The 22,210-nt window shown below is 38.4% G+C and overlaps 1 protein-coding gene across 1 annotated transcript; it reads right to left on the bottom strand.

The window, feature by feature from the left end:
- Positions 1-330: 330 nt before the first annotated feature.
- On the bottom strand, positions 331-21,046 carry naprt (nicotinate phosphoribosyltransferase). Its single transcript, XM_061738839.1, has 13 exons — positions 20,750-21,046; positions 14,547-14,674; positions 14,353-14,435; positions 11,976-12,106; positions 11,782-11,897; positions 11,172-11,368; positions 7,950-8,090; positions 6,430-6,514; positions 5,187-5,267; positions 4,186-4,288; positions 2,834-2,991; positions 1,648-1,755; positions 331-558 (listed from the first exon to the last, which is right to left on the bottom strand). The coding sequence occupies exons 1-13, from the start codon at positions 20,994-20,996 to the stop codon at positions 472-474; spliced, it is 1,665 nt and encodes a 554-aa protein (XP_061594823.1). The 5' UTR covers positions 20,997-21,046; the 3' UTR covers positions 331-471.
- Positions 21,047-22,210: the final 1,164 nt, after the last annotated feature.

The following is a 22,210-nucleotide window of genomic DNA, read 5'->3' as shown; positions in this document are numbered from 1 at the left end:
GACAATCAGGACAGATGGGAACAAGGGAAGTCAAGACAGAAACTGAAACACAAAGACACAGGATTTCAAAATAAAACAGGAACTAAATAACAAAACTGACTTTTCCAACCTCCGCTACTGCCCCCCGTCTTCCAGATCTGTTTAAACTTCTGTTTGCATGTTCAAAATGATACTTCACTTTCACAGCAGACTCAAAAAGCAGGACAAACCTTCATGATAAATATAAAAGCGTTAAACCCGGGTTGCACTTTCTTTCTGGGGTTGTTCACCAGCAGAGGAAGAGAATAAACTGATTAGATGCATTTCTAGGATTTCTGCCTCCAACTGGATTCAACGGACGGATGTGAGTCGTTTTGAGCCCCCGGGGGGGGAACCGGGGGGGCCCTGGGCTGGAAACGCCCCCCCCTCTGTCCACTGACACATGAATTTCTTTAACTTTCAGGCACTTTGGAGAAACGGTTGAGGACGACCTCAGTTGGCGAGGAGGAAGCTGCTGTGGCCGCTGCTGCACTTCCGGAGCTCGCCCACCAGGTCGTGGAGTTTCTGCGACAGCGCCACCTAGTGGGGGGAGGAGAGCACAGGCTAGACCAGGGGTTGGCAACCCAAAATGTTGAAAGAGCCATATTGGACCAAAAACGCAAAAAACTAAAATGTCTGAAGCTGCAAAAAATGAAAAGTCTTGTACAGTGCAAATTTTTCATTATGCACTTCGAGAAAAAAGTCGAAATGTTGAGAAAAAGTCGAAATGTCCAGAAAAGTCAAAATTTCGAGAAAAAAGTTGAAATGTCCAGATAAAAGTCAAAATTACGAGAAAAAAGTCAAAATGTCAAGATTGATGTTGAAGTACAATCTTGAGAAAAAAGTTGAAATGTCGAGGAAAAAAGTCAAAATTTCGAGAAAAAAAGCAGAAATGTCGAGATTAAAAAAGGAAAAAAAAGAGGACAAAAAAAGAAAAAATACGGAGCCCCTAAAGGGACACAGATTTTTTTTTTTTTATAATGAGTTTTACGCGTGCGCGTGAAACCTTTTAAGTGAGCACGTAAAGTTGATTACTTACATGCAAAGTGTAATGTCCTCATAATGGAGTCCCAGGTTAAAATATAGCTCAGCTAAATCCTGTAATGTCATTTCCAATCATAAACAGAGCAGGGCGCAACTGGAGGGTCTCCTGTTCCAGCAAAACTCCCATGTACTTGTTTTTACGCACTCACGTAGAACAACTTTTAGGCACTCACTTATAAGTTTTGCGAGAGCACGTGAAACTTTCTAATGAGTGCATAAACGTTTTATGTGCTCACATAAACAACTTTACGTGCTCACTTAAAGGATTTACGCGCACGCATAGAGGTTTCACGCGCGCGCGTAAAACTCATTATATTAAAAAAAAAAAATCTGTGTCCCTTTAGGGGCTCCGTAAAAAAAAGAAAGAAAAAGAAGAAAGAAAAGGGAAAAAAGAGGAAAAAAAGGAAAAAAAAAAAAAAGAAAAAATAAAGAAGAAAAAAAAAAAGGTCAAATATTTTTGAAAAAGCTCCAGGAGCTACTAGGGCGGCGCTAAAGATCCGCATGCAGCTCTAGAGCCACAGGTTGCCGACCCCTGGGCTAGACGGCTGTAAGCCGGGAGGGGGGGCTCGGGTGCTGGAGACTCACCGTGTAGGCGTCCGGCTCCTGCAGACGCTTGTGTCGGGAGTGCAGGGTCTGGAGGGAGATCTGGACCTTGGCTCGGGTCTCTAAGGCGCTGCACAGAGGGTGCGTGACCTGCGGAGAGCAGAGGCGTCGTCAGGACAACAGTCGCCACGCCAACAGTCTCCTCTGAAAGGAGGAAGCTATCTTCTATAGCTATCTATCTTCTCGCTAAATTTACATTTACCCATATTTGCTTGCCTCGTCTCGAGACTACGCTGACTAAGAAATCCAGCGCTGAAGTCGAGGTTGCCAGATCTGAAAGGTTCCAGCCCAAACGTGATGTAAAACCCACCGAAATAATGAAAAACCATCTCAAATCATACATTCTATATGTTAAAACCTTAAATTATTAAATGCGTTATAGATTTCAAATCATAAGCAAATGAATCTTCACAACACCACTAAACGTTCACGTTCCAAACAAAGACTACAATTAAACTGAGTAGATTAAAGCAAATATATTATCAGAGAGTGTATTGTGTACGTTTCTACTTTTCTCTTCCATAATGGAAACTTTTTTGTTAATAATTTCTGCTAAATATTTAGTAAAAACCAGGAAAAGCAGCCCAAATTTTATCAACTGGGAGGAAACCCGCTCAACCTGGCAACACTGACTGAGGTGTCTGACAACTGGTTAACAAATGTATTTCTCCTCAAAATGATTAAATAAACTTTTCCTTTTCAAAACTTTTTAATAATGACCGGATAAAATTCCCTCTAAATTTCAAGTCATAAGCAAATGAAGCCTAAAAAGTTCAGGCTCCAAACAAAGACTACAATTAAATTGAGTAGATTAAAGCAAATAAAATATCAGTTTATTGTAATTGAAACTTTTTGTTAATAATTTCTCCTAAATATTCAGTAAAAAACAGGAAAAGCAGCCAAAATATATATTTTTCTGCCCAATTGGGGGGAAACACGCTCAACCTGGCAACACAGATTTAGAAACACTGCAGGAGATTCTCCTCAAAATGATGAAATAAACGTTTTAATGATGACTGGATACATTCCCTCTAAAGTTAAGATAAAAAAAATTAAAACCCTTGGATTGAGATTTAAGACAAAGGCCTTATTTTAGGAAAAATGTAATTTAAGACCTTTTAAGGACCCGCGACCGTCCTGACTTCGGTCAACTCACGGCGCGCCTCACCTGTCCCTGGCTGAACACATCCTGCCGCAGGCAGGTCACCTGAGCGGGAGTGACGGAGGCCGGCGAGTCGTCGGAGCCCAGAGGGAAGCAGCTCAGCGGGCGTCCCGCCACCGGCGGAGGCTCGGCCTCCAGACACAGCAGGTCCAGGAACGGATGACCTGCAGAGAGGAAGACCGTGAAACGAGTCCGCCGCCACCTCAGCGCCTCAGCCAGGGTCACCACCCGTCCCTCGAAATACAGAATTGTTACGTAATTGGAAATTAAAAGTTGTGTTCTGTATTGAACCAATACGGACATATACAGGACTGTCTCAGAAAATTAGAATATTGTGATAAAGTTCTTTATTTTCTGTAATGCAATTTAAAAAAACAAAAATGTCATACATTCTGGATTCATTACAAATCAACTGAAATATTGCAAGCCTTTTATTATTTTAATATTGCTGATTATGTCTTACAGTTTAAGATTAAGATTCCCAGAATATTCAATTTTTTTTAGATAGGATATTTGAGTTTTCTTAAGCTGTAAGCCATGATCAGCAATATTAAAATAATAAAAGGCTTGCAATATTTCAGTTGATTTGTAATAAATCCAGAATGTATGACATTTTTGTTTTTGGAATTGCATTACAGAAAATCACAATATTCTAATTTTCTGAGACAGTCCTGTATTATGCTCTTATTTATTGATGTCATAATATACAGGTGAAGGTCGGAACATTTTAATATTTTGCAAAACTTAATTCGTAGTAAATTCAACTAAAGGTGAAACAAATATATTATTTCCCACTACATTCAAAGTGAAATATTTCAAGCCTTTATTTGTTATAATTTTGGTGATTATGGCTCACAGTTTATGAAAACCCCAATTAAAAAATAAAAAAAAACAAAATATTTTATGAAATCAATAAACAATTCAATCATCAAAATTATAACAAATAGAGGTTTAACATTTCTTGCTTTGCATGTAATGAGAATATGTCATATTAGTTTCACCTTTAAGTTGAATCATTGAAATAAATTCACTTTTACACCATATTCTAATTGTCCGACCTTCACCTGTAGCTATATTCTACATCTGGGCTGATGTGGACATACGTAGCATAGGAGGCTATTTCAGTTGCTAGTATGGTTGGCTGTCTGTACAGTCATACAAGTTCAAAGCTATTAAAGCACTTTAAACTTGAAATCAAAGCATTTTGTTTTTTCATATAAAATAAATACATTTCCATGCAGTTTAGAATTTTTGGGGAAGTCCCTTTTTTTGGCTCCTGCGCTGCTGAAATCGGGCGTTCCTTATTTCTATTTCTGAAAGGTGGCAACCCTACTCCCAGCGCCGTAACACACGCCCACCTTCGGCGTCTATGAGCCGGTAGACGGCCTTCCTCCCGGGGACGGTGCTCTTCTGAGGGTCCTCGCTGATCTTCATCCTGGGGGTTCCTCTCACCTCCACCAGCTAGGGCACAAACACACCCCACCTTGCTCATACAAATCCTTTGTTTTTAGAATCAGGTATTTTAAAATTCTGTGACTTAGTTAAAATGAAAACAGGTCATATTATGTTTAAAGTCTGGAATAAATTGTTACCAAGCAACATCCAAATAATGTTCGTGGAACATACAATTTAAGAGGGAATCGAATAATCAAGTATGTGCATATCTGTCTGTGGTGTAAAATTGTGGAACAACTAGATGAGGACGTGAAAATGTGCATTAATTCAAAGCAATTTAAAAATAAGTATAAACAAACACTCTTGGCCAGCTACAAAGGACTGGACAGCTAATCTTATTATTTTTTTTTAGACGGGATTTGATTTAGTAAGAATGTTTGTAATGTGGGTTTTATCTATACTCATTCATATTAAAGTTAAATGTTCTGAATTTTTTAAGATTGCATTGATTTATGGATTATGAATATTCTTATGGAATTGAAATTTGTATGAATGTGTGTCTGTATCCGTGTGTGTGCGTGTATGTATGTATGTATGTGTGTGTGTGTAAATGGACGTGTATATGTATGTATGTGTTTATGTATGTATGCATGTATATATATATATATATATATATATATATATATATATATATATATATATATATATATATATATATATATATATATATATATATATATATATATACACACACATACGTGTACATATATATATGTAATTGTATTATAAATATAATTGTATTATATACTATATGACAATATAAGGGGGGTCTGAACTTGATAAGCTTTGCTTCCTTCAGCTCCTTCTCGAACTTGCACTTCATCGTAATGTGCTATTTTTTTATATTATTGTATAAAAATCAATGAAATCAAATCAAAACGTTAACGCGGCGGCGGCTCCTTACCTTGTACACGCAGCCCAGCGACGGCTGCTTGGTGCAGGTGACCAGGTGCGTGCCGACGCCCACCACGTTGATCTCGTTCTCCTGAGACACACAGAGCAGCAGAGACTCAGAGCTGCCCAAGGCATAAACGAAACTAAGCAGCTGCTGAGGGCCCCGGGACCACTAGGGGGCCCCCAAGAGTTAAAAAATAAAAATAAAATAAAATATTTTTTTTATGTGTGAGTGATGATTCATACATTATCACATTGTATTACAGTAGTTTGTTTAGATTTTTTTCTCCCTATTTTACCAAAGCTTTTGCACATTTTTACATAGTTTTCAGGACTAATTATTTAACTTAATATTAGATTTTTAAACTATTTTCGTTACCTTGTTTCTGGTACCTCTGTTCATTGACATCATTATTTAAGTATTTGTTTGATTTTATTTGTTTATTCTATTTAATAATGTCTGTTTTTGTACATTTGAATTTATTCTTATATGGAGAACATATTGATGAGGTTCTGTTTATCTCAGTTGAGTGATTTCAATTATAGTTCTAGTTTTTGTAGTACTTTGTTGTTGCACTTAACGGTTGTTGTTCCACTTCAAATTGTTGCACATTGCTGTTGCAGTTTATTAAAAAACAAAAATAAAGTAGATAACGTGTTTACAGTAAATGGTTTATAAAGGATCTATTTGATTATTTTGTTTCTTTTAGTAGGCCTACACTGTAGATGACACTCAGTAATATTAAATATTATATATTAAATATTAAGTGTAAATCAACCCCAGGCTGCTCTTGTAGCTGAATTTGTTCCCATTTCAGATTAAAAACCATAGATGGTAAAAACCTGCCAGGCTGACAATAGGATGATGGAAACAACACTGCTGCAACTGTGCAGCTCTTTGGTTTTTTATCTATTTCTTCTATGTGTGGCCAGTAGGGGCAGTTACTGACTGCAAAATGTTAATTGAAAGATTTTGCTGCAAATCTGTTGTCTCCTTCAATGGTCTCAATCACTGTAGATTACAATCTAACTACAACAAAAAGTTCTTACATCTAGTTTTTCAAGTGTATTTGTAATGACAGGGAAGAACATGAAATGAGTTTATAGTGGGTGTGTGAATGATCAATAATCAGTATTATTGGCAGTAATAGAGGGCCCCAAAATCACATTTAGCTTAGGGCCCCATGGAGGCTTGGGCCTGCTCACACCAGCAGCACCCCGGGGTGCTCCCGGGGAACCGCCGCCACCTTTACCTTCTTGTTGAGCTCCACCATGCTCTTCTCCGAGATGTTGTTGGTCCCCACGATGATCAGCGAGTCGAAGGCCGGGATGGAGAAGCTGGAACAGAAGAAAAGAGAGTGAACACATCCACCACACAGCTAGGGTTGGAAGCTCCCTGAAAAATAAATAAGGGACACCTCATCAGCAGCCTTCACCCTTCCTGGCATGGTGAATTTTTTTAGCCCCTTTTTTTGTGAGTGAAACGATTTTTTAACTATTTGACTCAAATCTGAATTGAATTAGATGCATATTTTTGAATTATTATCCAGCAATTCACTTTAATACAAAATAACAAAATGAAATGAATAAAATAAGTATCTTTCTTAAACAGAAACCTGTCCTGCTTAAGTTAAAATTGTATAAATTAATATAAAACAATAGAAAGAAAGCAGAACATCCATCCTGTAATAGTGCACATTTTTAGTGCAATAACAGAAGTGCAAACAGAAAGTCTGTAGAAAACTAGTAAACATATTTGTGCCTCAAAGGCCATGACTGTAGCTAAAGTTGTAGTAAAACAGAAAAAAATAAAATTTTCCATTGGCATTTTATGACTATTTTTTGACTCCCACAGTAATACGGGACAAAGTGCATCCCTTTTCAGCTTATTTAGTTTAGTTTAGTTTAGTTTATTGGTCCTTTCAAATTCCACAACACAAATAGCCCAAAGTACAGGTGTAAATCATCAGTGTAATACAAAAAAATAAAAGATTTTGGTATATATATATATACACATATATATATATATATATATATGTGTATATATATATATATATATATATATATATATATATATATATATATATATATATATATATATATATATATATATATACATGTATATATATATATATATATACATACACACACACACACACACACACACAATTTTAACTTAAAACCAAGGACCAAAAGCCTAAGCTTATGACGTCTCCTACCCTTTTCACAAAAAAAAGTTCGCTTTTATAAACTAGTGCATTTAGGATTTAAAGAATGAAACAAAATTCATAAATAAATCCATATGAGAAGTTGCCCGAGTATAAACAAAATAACTGTACACAAACATACAGCATATTCCACATGTCATTACTAAATATCAATCCATACAGTATATATATATATATATATATATATATATATATAAGCACATACATACACACACACATACATATGCATATATACATACATACATACACATACACACATTTACATACACATGTCCATAGGTACATGCCTATGTGTATTATACCTTTTTTTTATATGTAGTAATCATTTTGTATTTATAGGTGCTTTTGAATTGTAATAACGTGCTACACATTTTCATTTCTGTATCTAAGCTGTTCCACAGATTAACCCCTGTCATTGAGATGCATCGTTGTTCAATACGGGACGTGTACTTTAGTTTATAAATACGGGACGATTCTGTTTATCAAGGGACGGTTGGGGACCCTCGCCAGAGGCCGCGGGCTCCCGCGGCGGCGGCGTCACTCACTGCTGGCTGCAGAGCCTGAAGACCCGACGCACTTCCACCGACTGCCTGCAGAGGTCCCCGCTGTCCAGCCGCACGCCCACGGGCCGGTAGCCCAGCTCGTACATGGACAAGGCCACGGCGCAGAAGTTCAGCAGCCCGCTACTGAAACCACAGACACAGAAACACTTACAGTAGACGTTACAAACACGCCCAGTCACTAGATTCTGTTCTGGAGAACGGTCCTGGTCTCGGTCTCAGGACAACTTTGTTGTGGATAATTGAGATCCTGTTGCACAACAAAGTGACAGAATCTGGTGATCACCAATTCTTCCTCTTGTTAATGTGTCTTGTTAAAAGAGGCTTGGACATAAAAATAACTGAACAGTGGACACAGTAGTAAATCACAGGAACGGTGATCAGGATGAGTGGACTGGACACGTGTACAAACATACATGCTATCTGGACTGTGAAGGATGAAATTAGACAAATTGCTATGTGGTAAACTATGTATCTTACTGAATTCTGTTGTTGATGTGATCATGAATCTTACATAGAACGGGGCGGGACTTTGATAAGCGTCAGCTTCTCCCGTACCCTTTTCGTCATGTGCTGAGTATGCAATGTATAATGTTCTGGAGATGAAATGTGTCTATATAAACATGCCGAAATAAACGAAATAATAATAAATAATAAATGTACAGTTTTGTAAACTATTTGTATTTTCTTTTGATTTAATGTTTTGGTACATCTGCATGTGTCTGTATTTAATTACAGTTTTGTGTTTATAACGGCCTTGTTTGACTAAATATATGAATAATATTTGCATATTGTTGTGATTGATATGATGCTGATATTCGGTGTAATCTGATTACTATAATGGTAAATAATATAATTTCAATCTTTAATATTTAAAATTCAGGTTTCATCTCCAAATTAAGTCCAATTTAAATCAGTAACATTTACTATTCATTCCTTTTCTGAGATGGAGGGGGGTGTTGGAGCTGGTTATTCTGCTAGAGGACTTTGGGACTAGTTAGTAGTCGTGTCAATCCTTAAAAGCACTGGAGTCAATCCTCCAATAGTGTAGAAATAGCGGTAATGCAGTCGCCACACAGATCTGATCTCAGCTGATGGATGAAAACATTTATAGTGAGTTCAACATCATCATCCACTTCTCTGTGTTATTGTGCTGCAGTTGAAAACAAGCTCATATGGAAACTAGCTGAACCAGGATGATGTTCTACAATCACGCAGGATCAGGACATTACTGGGTTTGTTTTGGTCTCGGTCTTGAGCTGAACTGGTCTTGGTCTTAGTCTTGATACTCTCTGGTCTTGGTGTCGGTTTAGTTGGTCTTGACTGCAAGTCTACTTCTACTTTCAACATGGACCTTTTAAATGTTTGATCTTTGTTGAATAAGTCTTTCATCATAAATGATCTGATTTTAGACAAATTTATCGATGGACTCCTTTTAACTGAAACCTGGCTTGATGTTGATGCACCAGATATCCTCACTGAGGTGGAACTGCATCAATTACTCGAAGCTCAATTGTAACTAACTCCATTTCTTTAGACAATTATTCTTCATTCTTTTGTTTGTAGCATCCACCTGTTTTACAGGACTGTCTCAGAAAATTAGAATATTGTGATAAAGTCCTTTATTTTCTGTAATGCAAAAATGTCATACATTCTGGATTCATTACAAATCAACTGAAATATTGCAAGTCTTTTATTATTTTAATATTGCTGATCATGGCTTACAGCTTAAGAAAACTCAAATATCCTATCTCAAAAAATTTGAATATTCTGTGAATCTTAATCTTAAACTGTAAACTCTGAACAGACTGTCTTGTGGTTTGGAGATTATTTATCAGGTAGATCACAGTGTGTGCAGGCTAAAGGTGTCACCTCCAGCCCCCTTAATATTACCGGTACAAATGGTGTGCCCCAGGGGTCGGTCCTTGGGCCTTTACTTTTTATTATCTATATCAACTGTCTTGATCAAAATGCTGCTGAGGCAAATTTTCATTTTTATGCCGATGACACAGTGATTTATTGTTCTGCGCCTACTTTAAATCAGGCATTCTGTCAGCTACAGCTTGCTTTTAATACTGTGCAATGTACCCTGTTTGAGTTGAAGCTTCTTTTAAATGCTGACAAAACAAAACTCATGACGTTTTCTAATGCAAAATCCAAGCCAGTGAATCTCCCGTCCATCACTACTTTTCAGGGTTCTGAGATTGAATCTGTATCGCAATTTAAGTATCTTGGATTCATAATTGATGATTCGCTCTCATTTAAGCCTCATATTCAGCATCTTGTAAAAAAGTTGAAACTAAAATTGGGTTTTTATTTTAGAAATAAGGCTTGCTTTTCCTTCGAAGCCAAAAGGAGACTTGTTGCCACCACTTTTATGTCTGTGCTTGACTACGACGATGTCCTATACATGCATGCATCTGCTCTATGTCTTCACTCATTGGATACTGTCTATCATGGAGCATTGAGATTTATAACAAATTTTAGATCTCGTACTCACCACTGCTCTTTGTACACTCGGGTCGGATGGTCTGCTCTGTCCACCCGTAGACTCTATCATTGGCATGTCTTTGTTTATAAGGCCATTCTTGGCCTACTTCCACTCTACTTAGGAAATTATGTTTTTCAAAAAAGCACTGGGAGTCATAACCTTCGCTCCCAGGACTTATTTGTATTGTCTGTACCTAGGGTCCGCACTAAACTAGGTAGTAGGGCCTTCAGCTATGCTGCTCCTTTTATTTTAAAATTAAGAGATCTGGTCTCACTTGATGCTTTTAAAGTTCTCCTGAAAGACTTGGAAGCAAGTACATTTAGCTGTAGGTGCTTTGATTGTGGTTGATTTTGACTATTTTTGCGATCTGTTTACTGTTTTGATAAAACTGTTTTAATTGTTATGAATTGTTCTTATGTTATTTGTTTTTGTAACCATGTTGCTGTCTTGGCCAGGACTCTCTTGTAAAAGAGATTATTAATCTCAACGAGATCAACGAGATTCCCAAGAGTGTGAGTTTTTCTATGTTAAATGTTGATTTTATTATGTAAAGCAATTTGCGTTACTATTGTATGAAAAGTGCTGAATAAATAAAGGTGGATTTGATTTATTTTGAACAGCATTAAAGATGATTCTGAAGCCCCTGGAAACCTTAACCAGGCTGGACCGGTTCTAAACCCGGTTCTGGGGACGGGGCAGCAGAAGGAAGCCGTTACCAGCTGACGCTGTAGCTGTCGATCACGGGCAGGAAGTTGTGTGGGTAGGCGATGGCGTAGGACACGAAGGCGGCCAGCTCGCCCTCGCGGATCTTCCCCGGCTCGGCTCCCAGCAGCTTGCACACGCGGTTCAGCATCCCCTTCGTCAGGGAGATGACGTCCACGGGGTCGCCGTCGCCGTCGGCCGCCGCCAGAGTCTGAGGGGAGACGGAGAGGATGGAGAGGATGGAGAGGATGGAGAGGTCGCTGAGTTAACCGGGTTTCACCGCTCGGATTGACAAACATCTTTCTGACTTCTGATTGATTTGACTTGACCTTGGGTAAAATCAGAGAGATTTTAGAGACTTTTTAAAAGTTTGGGGAATTAAAGAGATGTGAGTATGGAGAGAAAATGGACTCAAAACATGTGTGCGTATTATTAGATTTGTGCGTGCATAACTTACTCAAAGTTACTGACAAAACTATAATTGTGGATTGAAAAAGCTTCCTAAACACACAAATTGTTAAGTACGCGTGCACAAATCTCCTGATACACACGCACAAAGCTATAGCAGGGTGTCTACAGGTTTGACCGAGGTAAATTTAAGACTTTTTAATACTTTGGACTCACCTGGGGCCACACCTCCTCCAGGGAGGTGAAGGACGTGACGAAGGAGTGCGCCATGGTCCCCGCCACGGGGATCCCAAACAGGAACCCGGCCTGAACGTTGCTGGTGAGGTCGAACCCTGGAAGACGAGCGTGAGCGTGAGTCGCGACGTGAGCACCCGCCCCACCGCCGCCCCCCCCCCTCCCCGGCCACTCACCTCCGATGTAGGAGTAGCGGGACGCCGTGAGGCCGCCGTCGGGGCCCTGGGCCCGGCGAAGGCCCATCTCCAGGAGCTTCCGGCCAGGTCCGGCCGCCAGGCGGAAACGGGCAGCGTTGCTGCACACCAGGCTGAGCAGGAGGAGAGGACGCCGCCGCCGCGTCAACACTGACGTTTACATGCAGTCAACATCCCTTCTCTAACCGGAATATTAGCAATAACCCGGTTGTGCACGGCCATGTAAACCCCAATAACCCCTTTGAATAACTGGAATTTGTTCATATATAAACCTGAAAATGACCCCTGGGTTACTCCTTTCCTAACCCGAATATTTGGTCATGTAAACGTAACGGGATATCCCCATCAAAAGGAACATGAATTTGTTTTCTGCGCATGTTCTTTTCGCAAGGAATCTTGGTCTTTTGAGTCCAGGAAACACTTATAAACATGGCGAAACACAAGACCAGGAGGAGACTAATCACTTCATAAATGTAATGAAAGATATGAACATTTTGGCATTTGTAGACGGTAGAAAGTACCGGGATAGCCAGATTTACAAAAAGGTGAGCGAAAAGTTGCGCGAAGCAGGATTTGTTCTTTCATCAAATCTGTTGTCACTTTTTCTTTCATTTGTATTTGTATCATCGGAAAACTCCTGTCCCGTCGCGTGCATTTGTTTTGATAGTGAATGAAGACGGGACGGACTTTTCTCTTCTCAGACGGAACGCAAAAAAAAAGATGTTAAACTGCTGGAAAGGAACTGGAATTTACCGGGATACCTTAAACAAGGAAGCCAGGGAGCGGTATATGGAGAAAATAATGATTATTAACGGTTTGGATCCATATGAAATCCCATAGAATCTCAAAGAGTGGAGCTCCGATGAGGATTTACTGCCGCAGTTCTGCACAAACATGTCTTAGGCTACCTTGTTTAGGAGTGTTTGGCAGCTGCTTTGGTAAATGTTTGACTCGCCATGTGTTTCAATAAATTTGTATAATAGTACAACATACAGTACACATGTTCTGTATCACTCTTACTTTCCTTTTCTTTTTTTTGACTGCTATATTATGCTGAAGAGGCTCCGATGGCGTGAGCAATATTTTTGTTTTCCTCGTGAGATTATTTTTTTCCTCTGCAGCTACAAATAGAGTTAATATCTTTTCCTCAACAAATTAGTTTTATCTGCAGATTGGGGTTATGTATGTATGTATTCTGTATCATCCGGAGCTGAGATAGTTCTGCCCTTCAATTAGAGACCTGTAATTGCGGTTTTTTTGGTCATCGGACGCCAGGCGATCAATAAAATATTCTTGGATACCTAAAATAAAACAAAACATAAACAGGTGTTGTTGTTGTGGTTTTTTTTAATCACGTAGCCTTTCCATAATGATTAAAAGTCGCGCTGCTAGCTTGCTAACGTCAGCACATGTAACGTCTGCTATATTACAGTGTTTAATCATACACTCCCTTATCTCCCTATTCCTCTATTCTTTCCTGCTTATCGCTCAAACAAATCATTATTTATGAATTAACATCAGCATTAATTTAAGATACCTTCATTATTTATGGAAGGCCACTGTCTAACATCATCAATCCAGCTATTCATGATGCTGTGTAGAGCATTAGGTTACAATAACATCATCATGAATTGATTGACACCTGTCACCGCAGCAATGGCGCCGCCGCAAGATGGCAGCACACACAAACCGGTCGCCGGATTCGTGTATACTATGATGTGTAATTTATTGTAACTTATTATGTATATTTTATGTATATTTAACATTGTGTGCTTCTCCTGTCGCGAAACTAATCGCCCCCTTGGGGACAAATAAAGTGATTGATTGATTGATTGATTGATTGATTGATTGATTGATTGATTGATTGATTGATTGATTGATTGATTGATTGATTGATTGATTGATTGATTGATTGATTGATTGATTGATTGATTGATTGATTGATTGATTGATTGATTGATTTGTACGAAAGACATACCAGATCAAACACCGCTGGAAGACACTGAAAAAGGCGAACTACAGGCCAAAATACAAAACGACTTCTACTGGGCTGTTCATTATCCGCCCTGCTGCTGTTATTGTTGTTGTTTTGGATTTGGATACAGGAAGAAGAAGCGGAAATTACGGTAATTGCGTCATGACGTTCTCCGTGCATCGCTGGTTTGATCCAGATATCCCAAATGATTAATTACCATGTAAACAGGGATAACCCTGTTTGCTCATGCATGGAAACAGATTAATCAGAATGTTTCAGTAACCGGAATATTGACCGTAACCTGAATTCTGACTGCATGTAAACGTAGTCACTGACATCACAGACATGCCCCCCCCCCCCGACCCCCCAGGTGCGAGGCCTTACCTGGCGTAGTTCACCAGACACAGCAGACTGGTCTCCAGCAGCTGGACCACGGCCAGCGGGCCCTCCACCTCCATCAGGGGCACCTGAGGGTGTTAGAGGCAGCACCCGTTACTCCCTCCGGCCCCTCCACCCACACCGACCCCCCACACCCAGACTGACCCCCCCCACCCAACCCCCCGGCGGTCCCAGCTCACCCGGGCGAACAGCACCGTGCCCTCCGACACGGAGCGCAGCGTCACGCCGGAGCAGTCCAGGCCCCGCAGGAACACGAAGAAGGCGGGGTCGGTGGTGGGGGGCAGGACGGAGCGGAGGAACTCCACATCTGCAGACACAAGAGCAGAGCGTTGTCACGGCAACGGCCACACGGCAACGGCTGGAGCCGCTCACGGCCCGACAACTGAGGCCATCCACACATTTTATTTTATTTTTTTCTATTATTCGGAATCACACAAGCATTATGGCTAGTTTCAAAATTAAACTGAGAGAAGCTGTGTTTCGACATAATATTATGTTACAATAGTCTATTAGAAAACTACGTTAAGGGAATCCATTCATGTTAATATTTCTATCAATCAGGTTACTTATTAATTTATATTGTACTCGGTACATTACATTCTACTCTGTAATTTACATTAATTTGCATTGTATTATTCAATGTTCATATTATCATTATTAGTATTATTTAATGTTCATATGCGCTGAAAATTCATGTTAATATTTTCAGGTTAATTGATCCATGTAATTCTTTGTATAAATGCTGTATTGTTGATTAATTATTTGATTTAATGTGGACCCCAGGAAGAATAGTCTTCATATTTATGAGGACTGATGGGGATCCAATAAATAATAAATAAATAAATAAATAAATAAAATTACAGCAGCATAACATAAGCATACCAACATTATATCTCTATTGCAATCCATTTTTCTTTTTTTTTTCTTTTTCTTGCAAATAGAAAAAAGAACAAGAACATAAACATGAGGTGTTTTCATTAAGATAAAGAGAAAAAAAAAACTTTATATATATATATATATATATATATATAACGTTATCCTCTGCATTACAAAGATATCGTAAATTATGTTGTACCAATCATCTAATGACGGAGTGTCTGGCTTAATCCACTTCTTGGTAATAGCTTTTCGCGCAGCTACACTGAGCAAACCAAACAGGTATCTTGATTCCACAAACATAGATACAGAGTGCGTAAACCCAAAAAGAAGTTCGTCCCAGTTACATTTTTATGTTTTTTTTTTTAATTCCTCTGGAGCATGTGACGTCTCACACACACACACACACAGACACACAAACACACGTATATGCACACAGGTTTAAATCCAATCTCCAGCTAATCGGAGCCAGCAGACTGGCAGCAGACCGGCGTGTGGATCTGTCAGCAGCTCTGCTGGATCACGCTGCTGCTGCTGCAGAAACATAACAACTAATCTGAAACCAGCACTTTATGATCTTCTCACCGTCACATCGGGAGAGGAAGTATTTTTCCCTTAAATTAAATACAGGCGCAGATATTACAGGTAACAGTCGAGCGTTGGGAGCCCCACTTGGACAAAGTTCAAACATTATCAGCAGCTGCGTGTAAATTATTGTCGTAAACTTAAATCGTCCTGCAGAGTTAAGAGTTGGATAGTGTCTGATTTACTGTATCACACCCTAAACTAACTAGTTAACTAACTAGTTCATTAGGGTTGCATGTACAGTATATGTAATTTCGACCCACACCGTCACCTCGCCGCATCCATATGGCTAAACCCCAAGCTGTATATTGGGAACTCACCTGTGTTTTGGAAACTATGGCATGACAGAGGAATTAAGGTGCTGGGTGACTTGTACCAGGGTGGCACTTTTGTGTCTTTTAAAAATTTGAAGGAGTCTTTCACATTACCTCAGCATCAGTTTTGTTGTTACAAATTAGACATCTCCTTGTACAAACATTTGGTTCCCCCTCTACACTAGGGATGGGCGGTATGGACTAAAAAATGTATCACGATCATTTCTGGCATTTATCCCAATAACAATAAAAATGACGATAAAAAAACCTAAACTAACTAAACTACACCAATTAAATATAAAAATCCTGGGCTAAAAACCAATTAAATTAGTACACCTGTACTGCAAAATTTCTTTCTTTCTTTCTTTCTTTCTTTCTTTCTTTCTTTCTTTCTTTCTTTCTTTCTTTCTTTCTTTCTTTCTTTCTTTCTTTCTTTCTTTCTTTCTTTCTTTCTTTCTTTCTTTCTTTCTTTCTTTCTTTCTTTCAGGCTCATTTCTTTCTTTCTTTCTTTCTTTCTTTCTTTCTTTCTTTCTTTCAGGCTCATTTCCTTCCTTCCTTCCTTCCTTCCTTCCTTCCTTCCTTCCTTCCTTCCTTCCTTCCTTCCTTCCTTCCTTCCTTCCTTCCTTCCTTCCTTCCTTCCTTCCTTCCTTCCTTCCTTCCTTCCTTCCTTCCTTCCTTCCTTCCTTCCTTCCTTCCTTCCTTCCTTAAATCAGTTTTACACAAAAACGTCATCAACAGGAATTTATCGTTTTTACCGCGAGATGACAAATTCTTACCGTGGGAAATTTTTTTGACGGTATATCGTGAACGGTAAAATATCGCCCATACTCTACACCACCCGTCACTGCAGATGCCCTCTCTGACATGATTAAGGTGTTTGGATTTGGGCATGAGGCATCACGTTTCTACTCAATGCTCTTACACCGCTCAAATAATTCAGGCACTGCTCTCAAAACAGTGTGGGAAAATGATCTGACCATAAAATTTACAGAGGAGGCATGGAATCGGCTGTTAAGAAATGTCAAAAAGATGTCCAGAGATCCTAAAACCAGGCTTATCCAATTCAAGATTCTGAATAGGGTCTACTGAAACACCGTCTAAATCAGAGGTCGGCAACCCGCGGCTCTAGAGCCGCATGCGGCTCTTTAAGGCTGATTTATGGTTCCGCGTTACGCCAACGCAGAGCCTACGGCGTAGGGTATGAGGTGACGCGTTCCGTACGGTGCGCGTCGCCGCGTACCCCACGGCGTAGGCTACGGCTCGATTTAACGCGGAACCATAATTAAGGCTTCAGCGCTGCCCTAGTAGTTTTTCAAAAATGTTTGACCTTTTTTTTCCTTTTTTTTTTCTTTTTTCCTTTTTTCCTTCTTTTTCCTTTTTTTGCTTATTTCTTTCCTTTCTTTCATCTTTTTTTCCTTTTTTTCTTCCTTTTTCCTTTCCTTTTTAATCTCAACATTTTGACTTTTTTCTCGACATTTCGATTTTTTTCTCAACATTTCGACTTTTCTCTCAAGATTGTACTTCAACATTAATCTTGACGTTTCGACTTTTTTGTCGAAATTTCAACTTTTTTTCGACATTTCAGCTTTTTTCTCGAAGTGCATATTGAAAAAAAAATCTTCCCCCAGTTCTAACTAATATAGAAACATGCAGCATGTTTTGCCTTCATTATAAGGTTGATACAAGACTTTTCATTTTTTGCGGCTCCAGATATCTTTGTTTTTTGTGTTTTTGGTCCAATATGGCTCTTTCAACATTTTTGGTTGCCAACCCCTGGTCTAAATGATATAGGGTTAAGCTGAGGGACAGCCCTCTTTGTTGGAGATGCCGGGGGACAGAGGGCACTCTGCTGCACATGCTATGGGACTGCCCTAAAATTCAGAAATTTTGCATAGAAATTAGCACTCAAATTGAACATATTGTAAACTACAAAATCCCCTTCTCCCCAAATCTAATTATCTTGGGTGACTCTTCATCTCTCCAAGGCGTCTGCCCTCCATTTACATTTTCAGGTGGGTCTTTTTTTTTTTTTTCCAAAACTGATAATGTAATACTTGACAAATAATGTAATATATATGTTCATTTTCAGTTCAGAGTTCTACATTTTGTGTTTTAAGTATCTAAGAATTTTATATACACTGGATTTGAAACACCAGAATGACTATTGGGTTAAATTGCAGACTTTGAGTATGTAATAAATTCCCAATAACGTAATAAGGTATTACATTATCGGTAAAAATGTCATTACAATATCCGTCAGGATATTTTATTACATTATTGGTGAAGTTATTACATTATTGGGTTTTATTACATTTTCATTGAGTTAAGTGCAAATTTTATTATATTTTCAGTCGTTATTACATTTTCAGGAACTTATTACATTATAGGGTGCTATACTCCCTCTAGTAATTAAACTCCAGCCAACATTTCTAAGCGGAGTCCAGAATCTGCTGGCTCCGTGTCATCTCCCCGGGTCATGGGGTCCATCAGGAACCAGATAAGACTCCCAGGTTGGCCTCGTGCCAGTTTGGCAGCCAATCAGCCCTCATGTGGACCTGCTGGTTCCTGTTCCGGGAGTCTGCAGGGACCAGAACCCGGCTCTCTTCAGGTGAAGGGCACCGGCACCGGGACCGATCCGGGGTCCTGGTTCCTGCCCGGTTCTAACCCAGATGCCCTACACGTGCAGATGTTCGGTTTTGGTTGAAGTGGTTTTTGGAGGTTTGGTTTCACACCCCGCACTGAAAAAAATAAATCTAGGCTCATGTAAATATAACATATTTAAATCTGTGATATTAACAATTAAAAATGAAGTTTGTTGCTTTACATGAATACATCTAGTTTTGAACTTAATCTGCATTGGTTAAAAAAAAAAGACATTGTGCATTTTTTCCTTAACAAGCAGTATTTATGTAATTCCAGGCAATCTTTTCATTTACACACAAACAACAAGCAATGATCTTGTATTTACTTTTCCTTTAACAATTTTTATCTATTGGGCAGATTGACCAACGTTTAGATGAAACATGCTTTATTTGTTTTATGTAGAACACTACAGTAAAAAATATCTTGCTTGATCTACTTTTAAAAAATTAAGGCAACTTTTTCGCATGAGATTTTTATGTAGATCAAGAAAGACTAGTATTTGTATAAACTAATTAATTTTTATTATGTACAAAATTAATTTGCAAAGTAAAGTCAACTTAATTTTACAAATAAAAAAATAAAAAAATAAACTTAACACAATTAAGTTGACTGTACTTACAAAATGTATTATTTACATACAAAAAATGAAGTAGTTTATACAAAGACTAGTCTTTCTTGATCTACATACATAATAATCTCATGCAAAAATGTTGACTTATTTTTTTTAAGTAGATCAAGCACAATATTTGTATCAGTGAGATTTTTATGTAGATCAAGAAAGACTAGTCTTTGTATTAACTACTTAATTTTTAGTATGTATAAAAATTGATTTGCAAGTAAAGTCAACTTAATTTTGATAAATAAAGTAAACTTTTACCACAATTAAGTTGACTGTACTTGCAAAATGTATTATTTACATACAAAAAAATTAAGTAGTTTATATACAAAGACTAGTCTTTCTTGATCGGCAACCAGCGGCTCTAGAGCCACATGCTGCTATTTAGTGCCGCCCTAGTGGCTCCTGGAGCTTTTTCAAAAATGTTTGACCTTTTTTTTTCCTTTTTTTATTTATTTTTTTCCTTTTTTTTTCTTATTTTTTTCTTTTTTCTCTTTTTTTCTCAACATTTCGACTTTTTTCTCAACATTGTGACTTTTTTCTTGACATTTTGACTATTTCCTTGACATTTCGACTTTTTTCTCCACATTTCGACTTTTTTCTTAACATTTTGACTTTTTTCTCTGCTTTTTTCTCGAGATTGTACTTCAACATTAATCTTGACATTTAGACATTTCTCAACATTTCGACTTTTTTCACAAAATTTTGACTATTTCCTCGACATTTCAACTTTTTTCTCGAAATTTCAACTTTTTTCTCAACATTTCGACTTTTTTCTCGAAGTGCATAATGAAAAACAAAATCTTCCCCCAGTTTTAACTAATATAGAAACATGCAGCATGTGTTGTCTTCATTCTAAGGCTGATACAAGACTTTTCATTTTTTGCGGCTCCAGATATATTTGTTTTTTGTGTTTTTGGTCCAATATGGCTCTTTCTACATTTTGGGTTGCCGACCCCTGATCTACATAATAATCTCATGTAAAAAATTGACTTTTTTTTTTTTTTTAATAGATTAATCCCAATATTTGTATCGGTGCGGAGGCGGAGCCGGCGGTGTTGAAGTTAATGGTCAAAGTTTACGCGCAGGTCACCGGCGCGTAAAAGGCTGATTTATGGTTCCGCGTTACCCCAACGCAGAGCCCACGGTGCGCGTCGCCGCGTACCCTACGCCGAACCCTACGGCGTAGAGCTCTGCGTCGATTTAACGCAGAACCAAAATTCATGCTTAAAGTGTTGCGCAACCGGCGCGCTGCAGCGCAGCAGGCCACCAAAAGTGTGAAATTAAAATAAGCGACACTTTTCCAGCAGTTTTCGGTGCGGGAATAGTTTTGAAGGTTACTGCTCACCCTGGTCCGTGAAGTGGAAGCCGCGCAGGAACAGCAGGCAGTCGTGCAGCCCTGCGAACAGCGAGAAGCCGCCGGAGAACGGGTTGTCCCTGAAGAACAGCTCGAACACGGCCGTCTCCCGGTGCCGGCCGGCCCGCCAGTACGCGTACGCCATGGTGAACTGGTACAGGTCGGTCAGCAGCGGCGGGACCCGCTGCCGGACGGACCGCTCCAGCGGCCCGCATGTGTCCGCGGACGGAGCTGCCATGTCTGGCGGAGAGAGCCGGGATGTCTGGGAGCTGGAGTCCAGCAGGAGACTCAGCTGTAGTAGTAGCTGCAGTAGTAATGTAGTAATGTAGTAGTAATATCAGCTGACTGACTCCACTCAGTTGCTGTCAGATACTGAGGGGGGTTCATGTGCTCAAACTTTTGTGTGTGTGTGTGTGTACAGGACTGAATGTCTCAGAAAATTAGAATATTGTGATAAAGTCCTTTATTTTTCTGTAATGCAATTAAAAAAAACAAAAATGTCATACATTCTGGATTCAATACAAATCAACTGAAATATTGCAAGCCTTTTATTATTTTACTATTGCTGATTATGGTTTACAGTTTAAGATTAAGATTCCCAGAATATTCTAATTTTTTGAGATAAGTATATATATATATATATATATATATATATATATATATTGAATATCTTAGATATTGTGTATCGTGATATTATCGTTATCGTGGGCCACATATCGCCACAGTATTGAATCGTGAGGTACCTGTATCGTCCCACGCCTAATATATATATATATATATATATATATATATATATATACATACATACATACAATCTATCTATATATACATATATCTATATATAGATATAGATATATTTACACACACACATATGTGTCTGTCTATATAATATACATGTATATATATATATATATATATATATATATATATATATATATATATATACATATAGTTTTATAAAGCAGTGTTTTTCCATCTCCGTAATATCACAGATCAGAAACATCCTCTCCCAGAGTGATGCTGAAAAAATTATTCACTAGACTAGATTATTGAATTATTACTAGAAAATTCTATTACTAGATTACTGCAGTATGTTATTAGCAGGATGTCAAAGTAATTATTTGAATATCCTCCAGGTTGGCTGTTCATGTGTCGCCCTTCCCATTTATTATCAGTCTCGGGAACTAAACACAATCAAAAAAGCCTCAACTTGAATTTTTTGTTAGTTTTATATTAAAGTTTAAAGCCAATTATATCTAAACTCAGTTTTAAGTTACAGCAAAAACCGAACTAGAGCAAACACAAGTTTTCTTAAGAGCAAACTAATCTCTATAGCTATAACATAAAACATTTACAAAACGTAATACACAAAGTGGAAAAATGCTAATGTAATAAAAGAAAATCAGAAAAAGTCCTATGTTTGACTTAATATTATCTAGTTTTCATCTGGAG

The sequence above is a fragment of the Cololabis saira genome, chromosome 13, assembly GCF_033807715.1.
Source record: "Cololabis saira isolate AMF1-May2022 chromosome 13, fColSai1.1, whole genome shotgun sequence".
Lineage (NCBI taxonomy): Eukaryota > Metazoa > Chordata > Actinopteri > Beloniformes > Belonidae > Cololabis > Cololabis saira.
The sequence above is the reverse complement of the archived record's forward strand: the minus strand, read 5'-3'. Positions and strand labels throughout refer to the sequence as shown.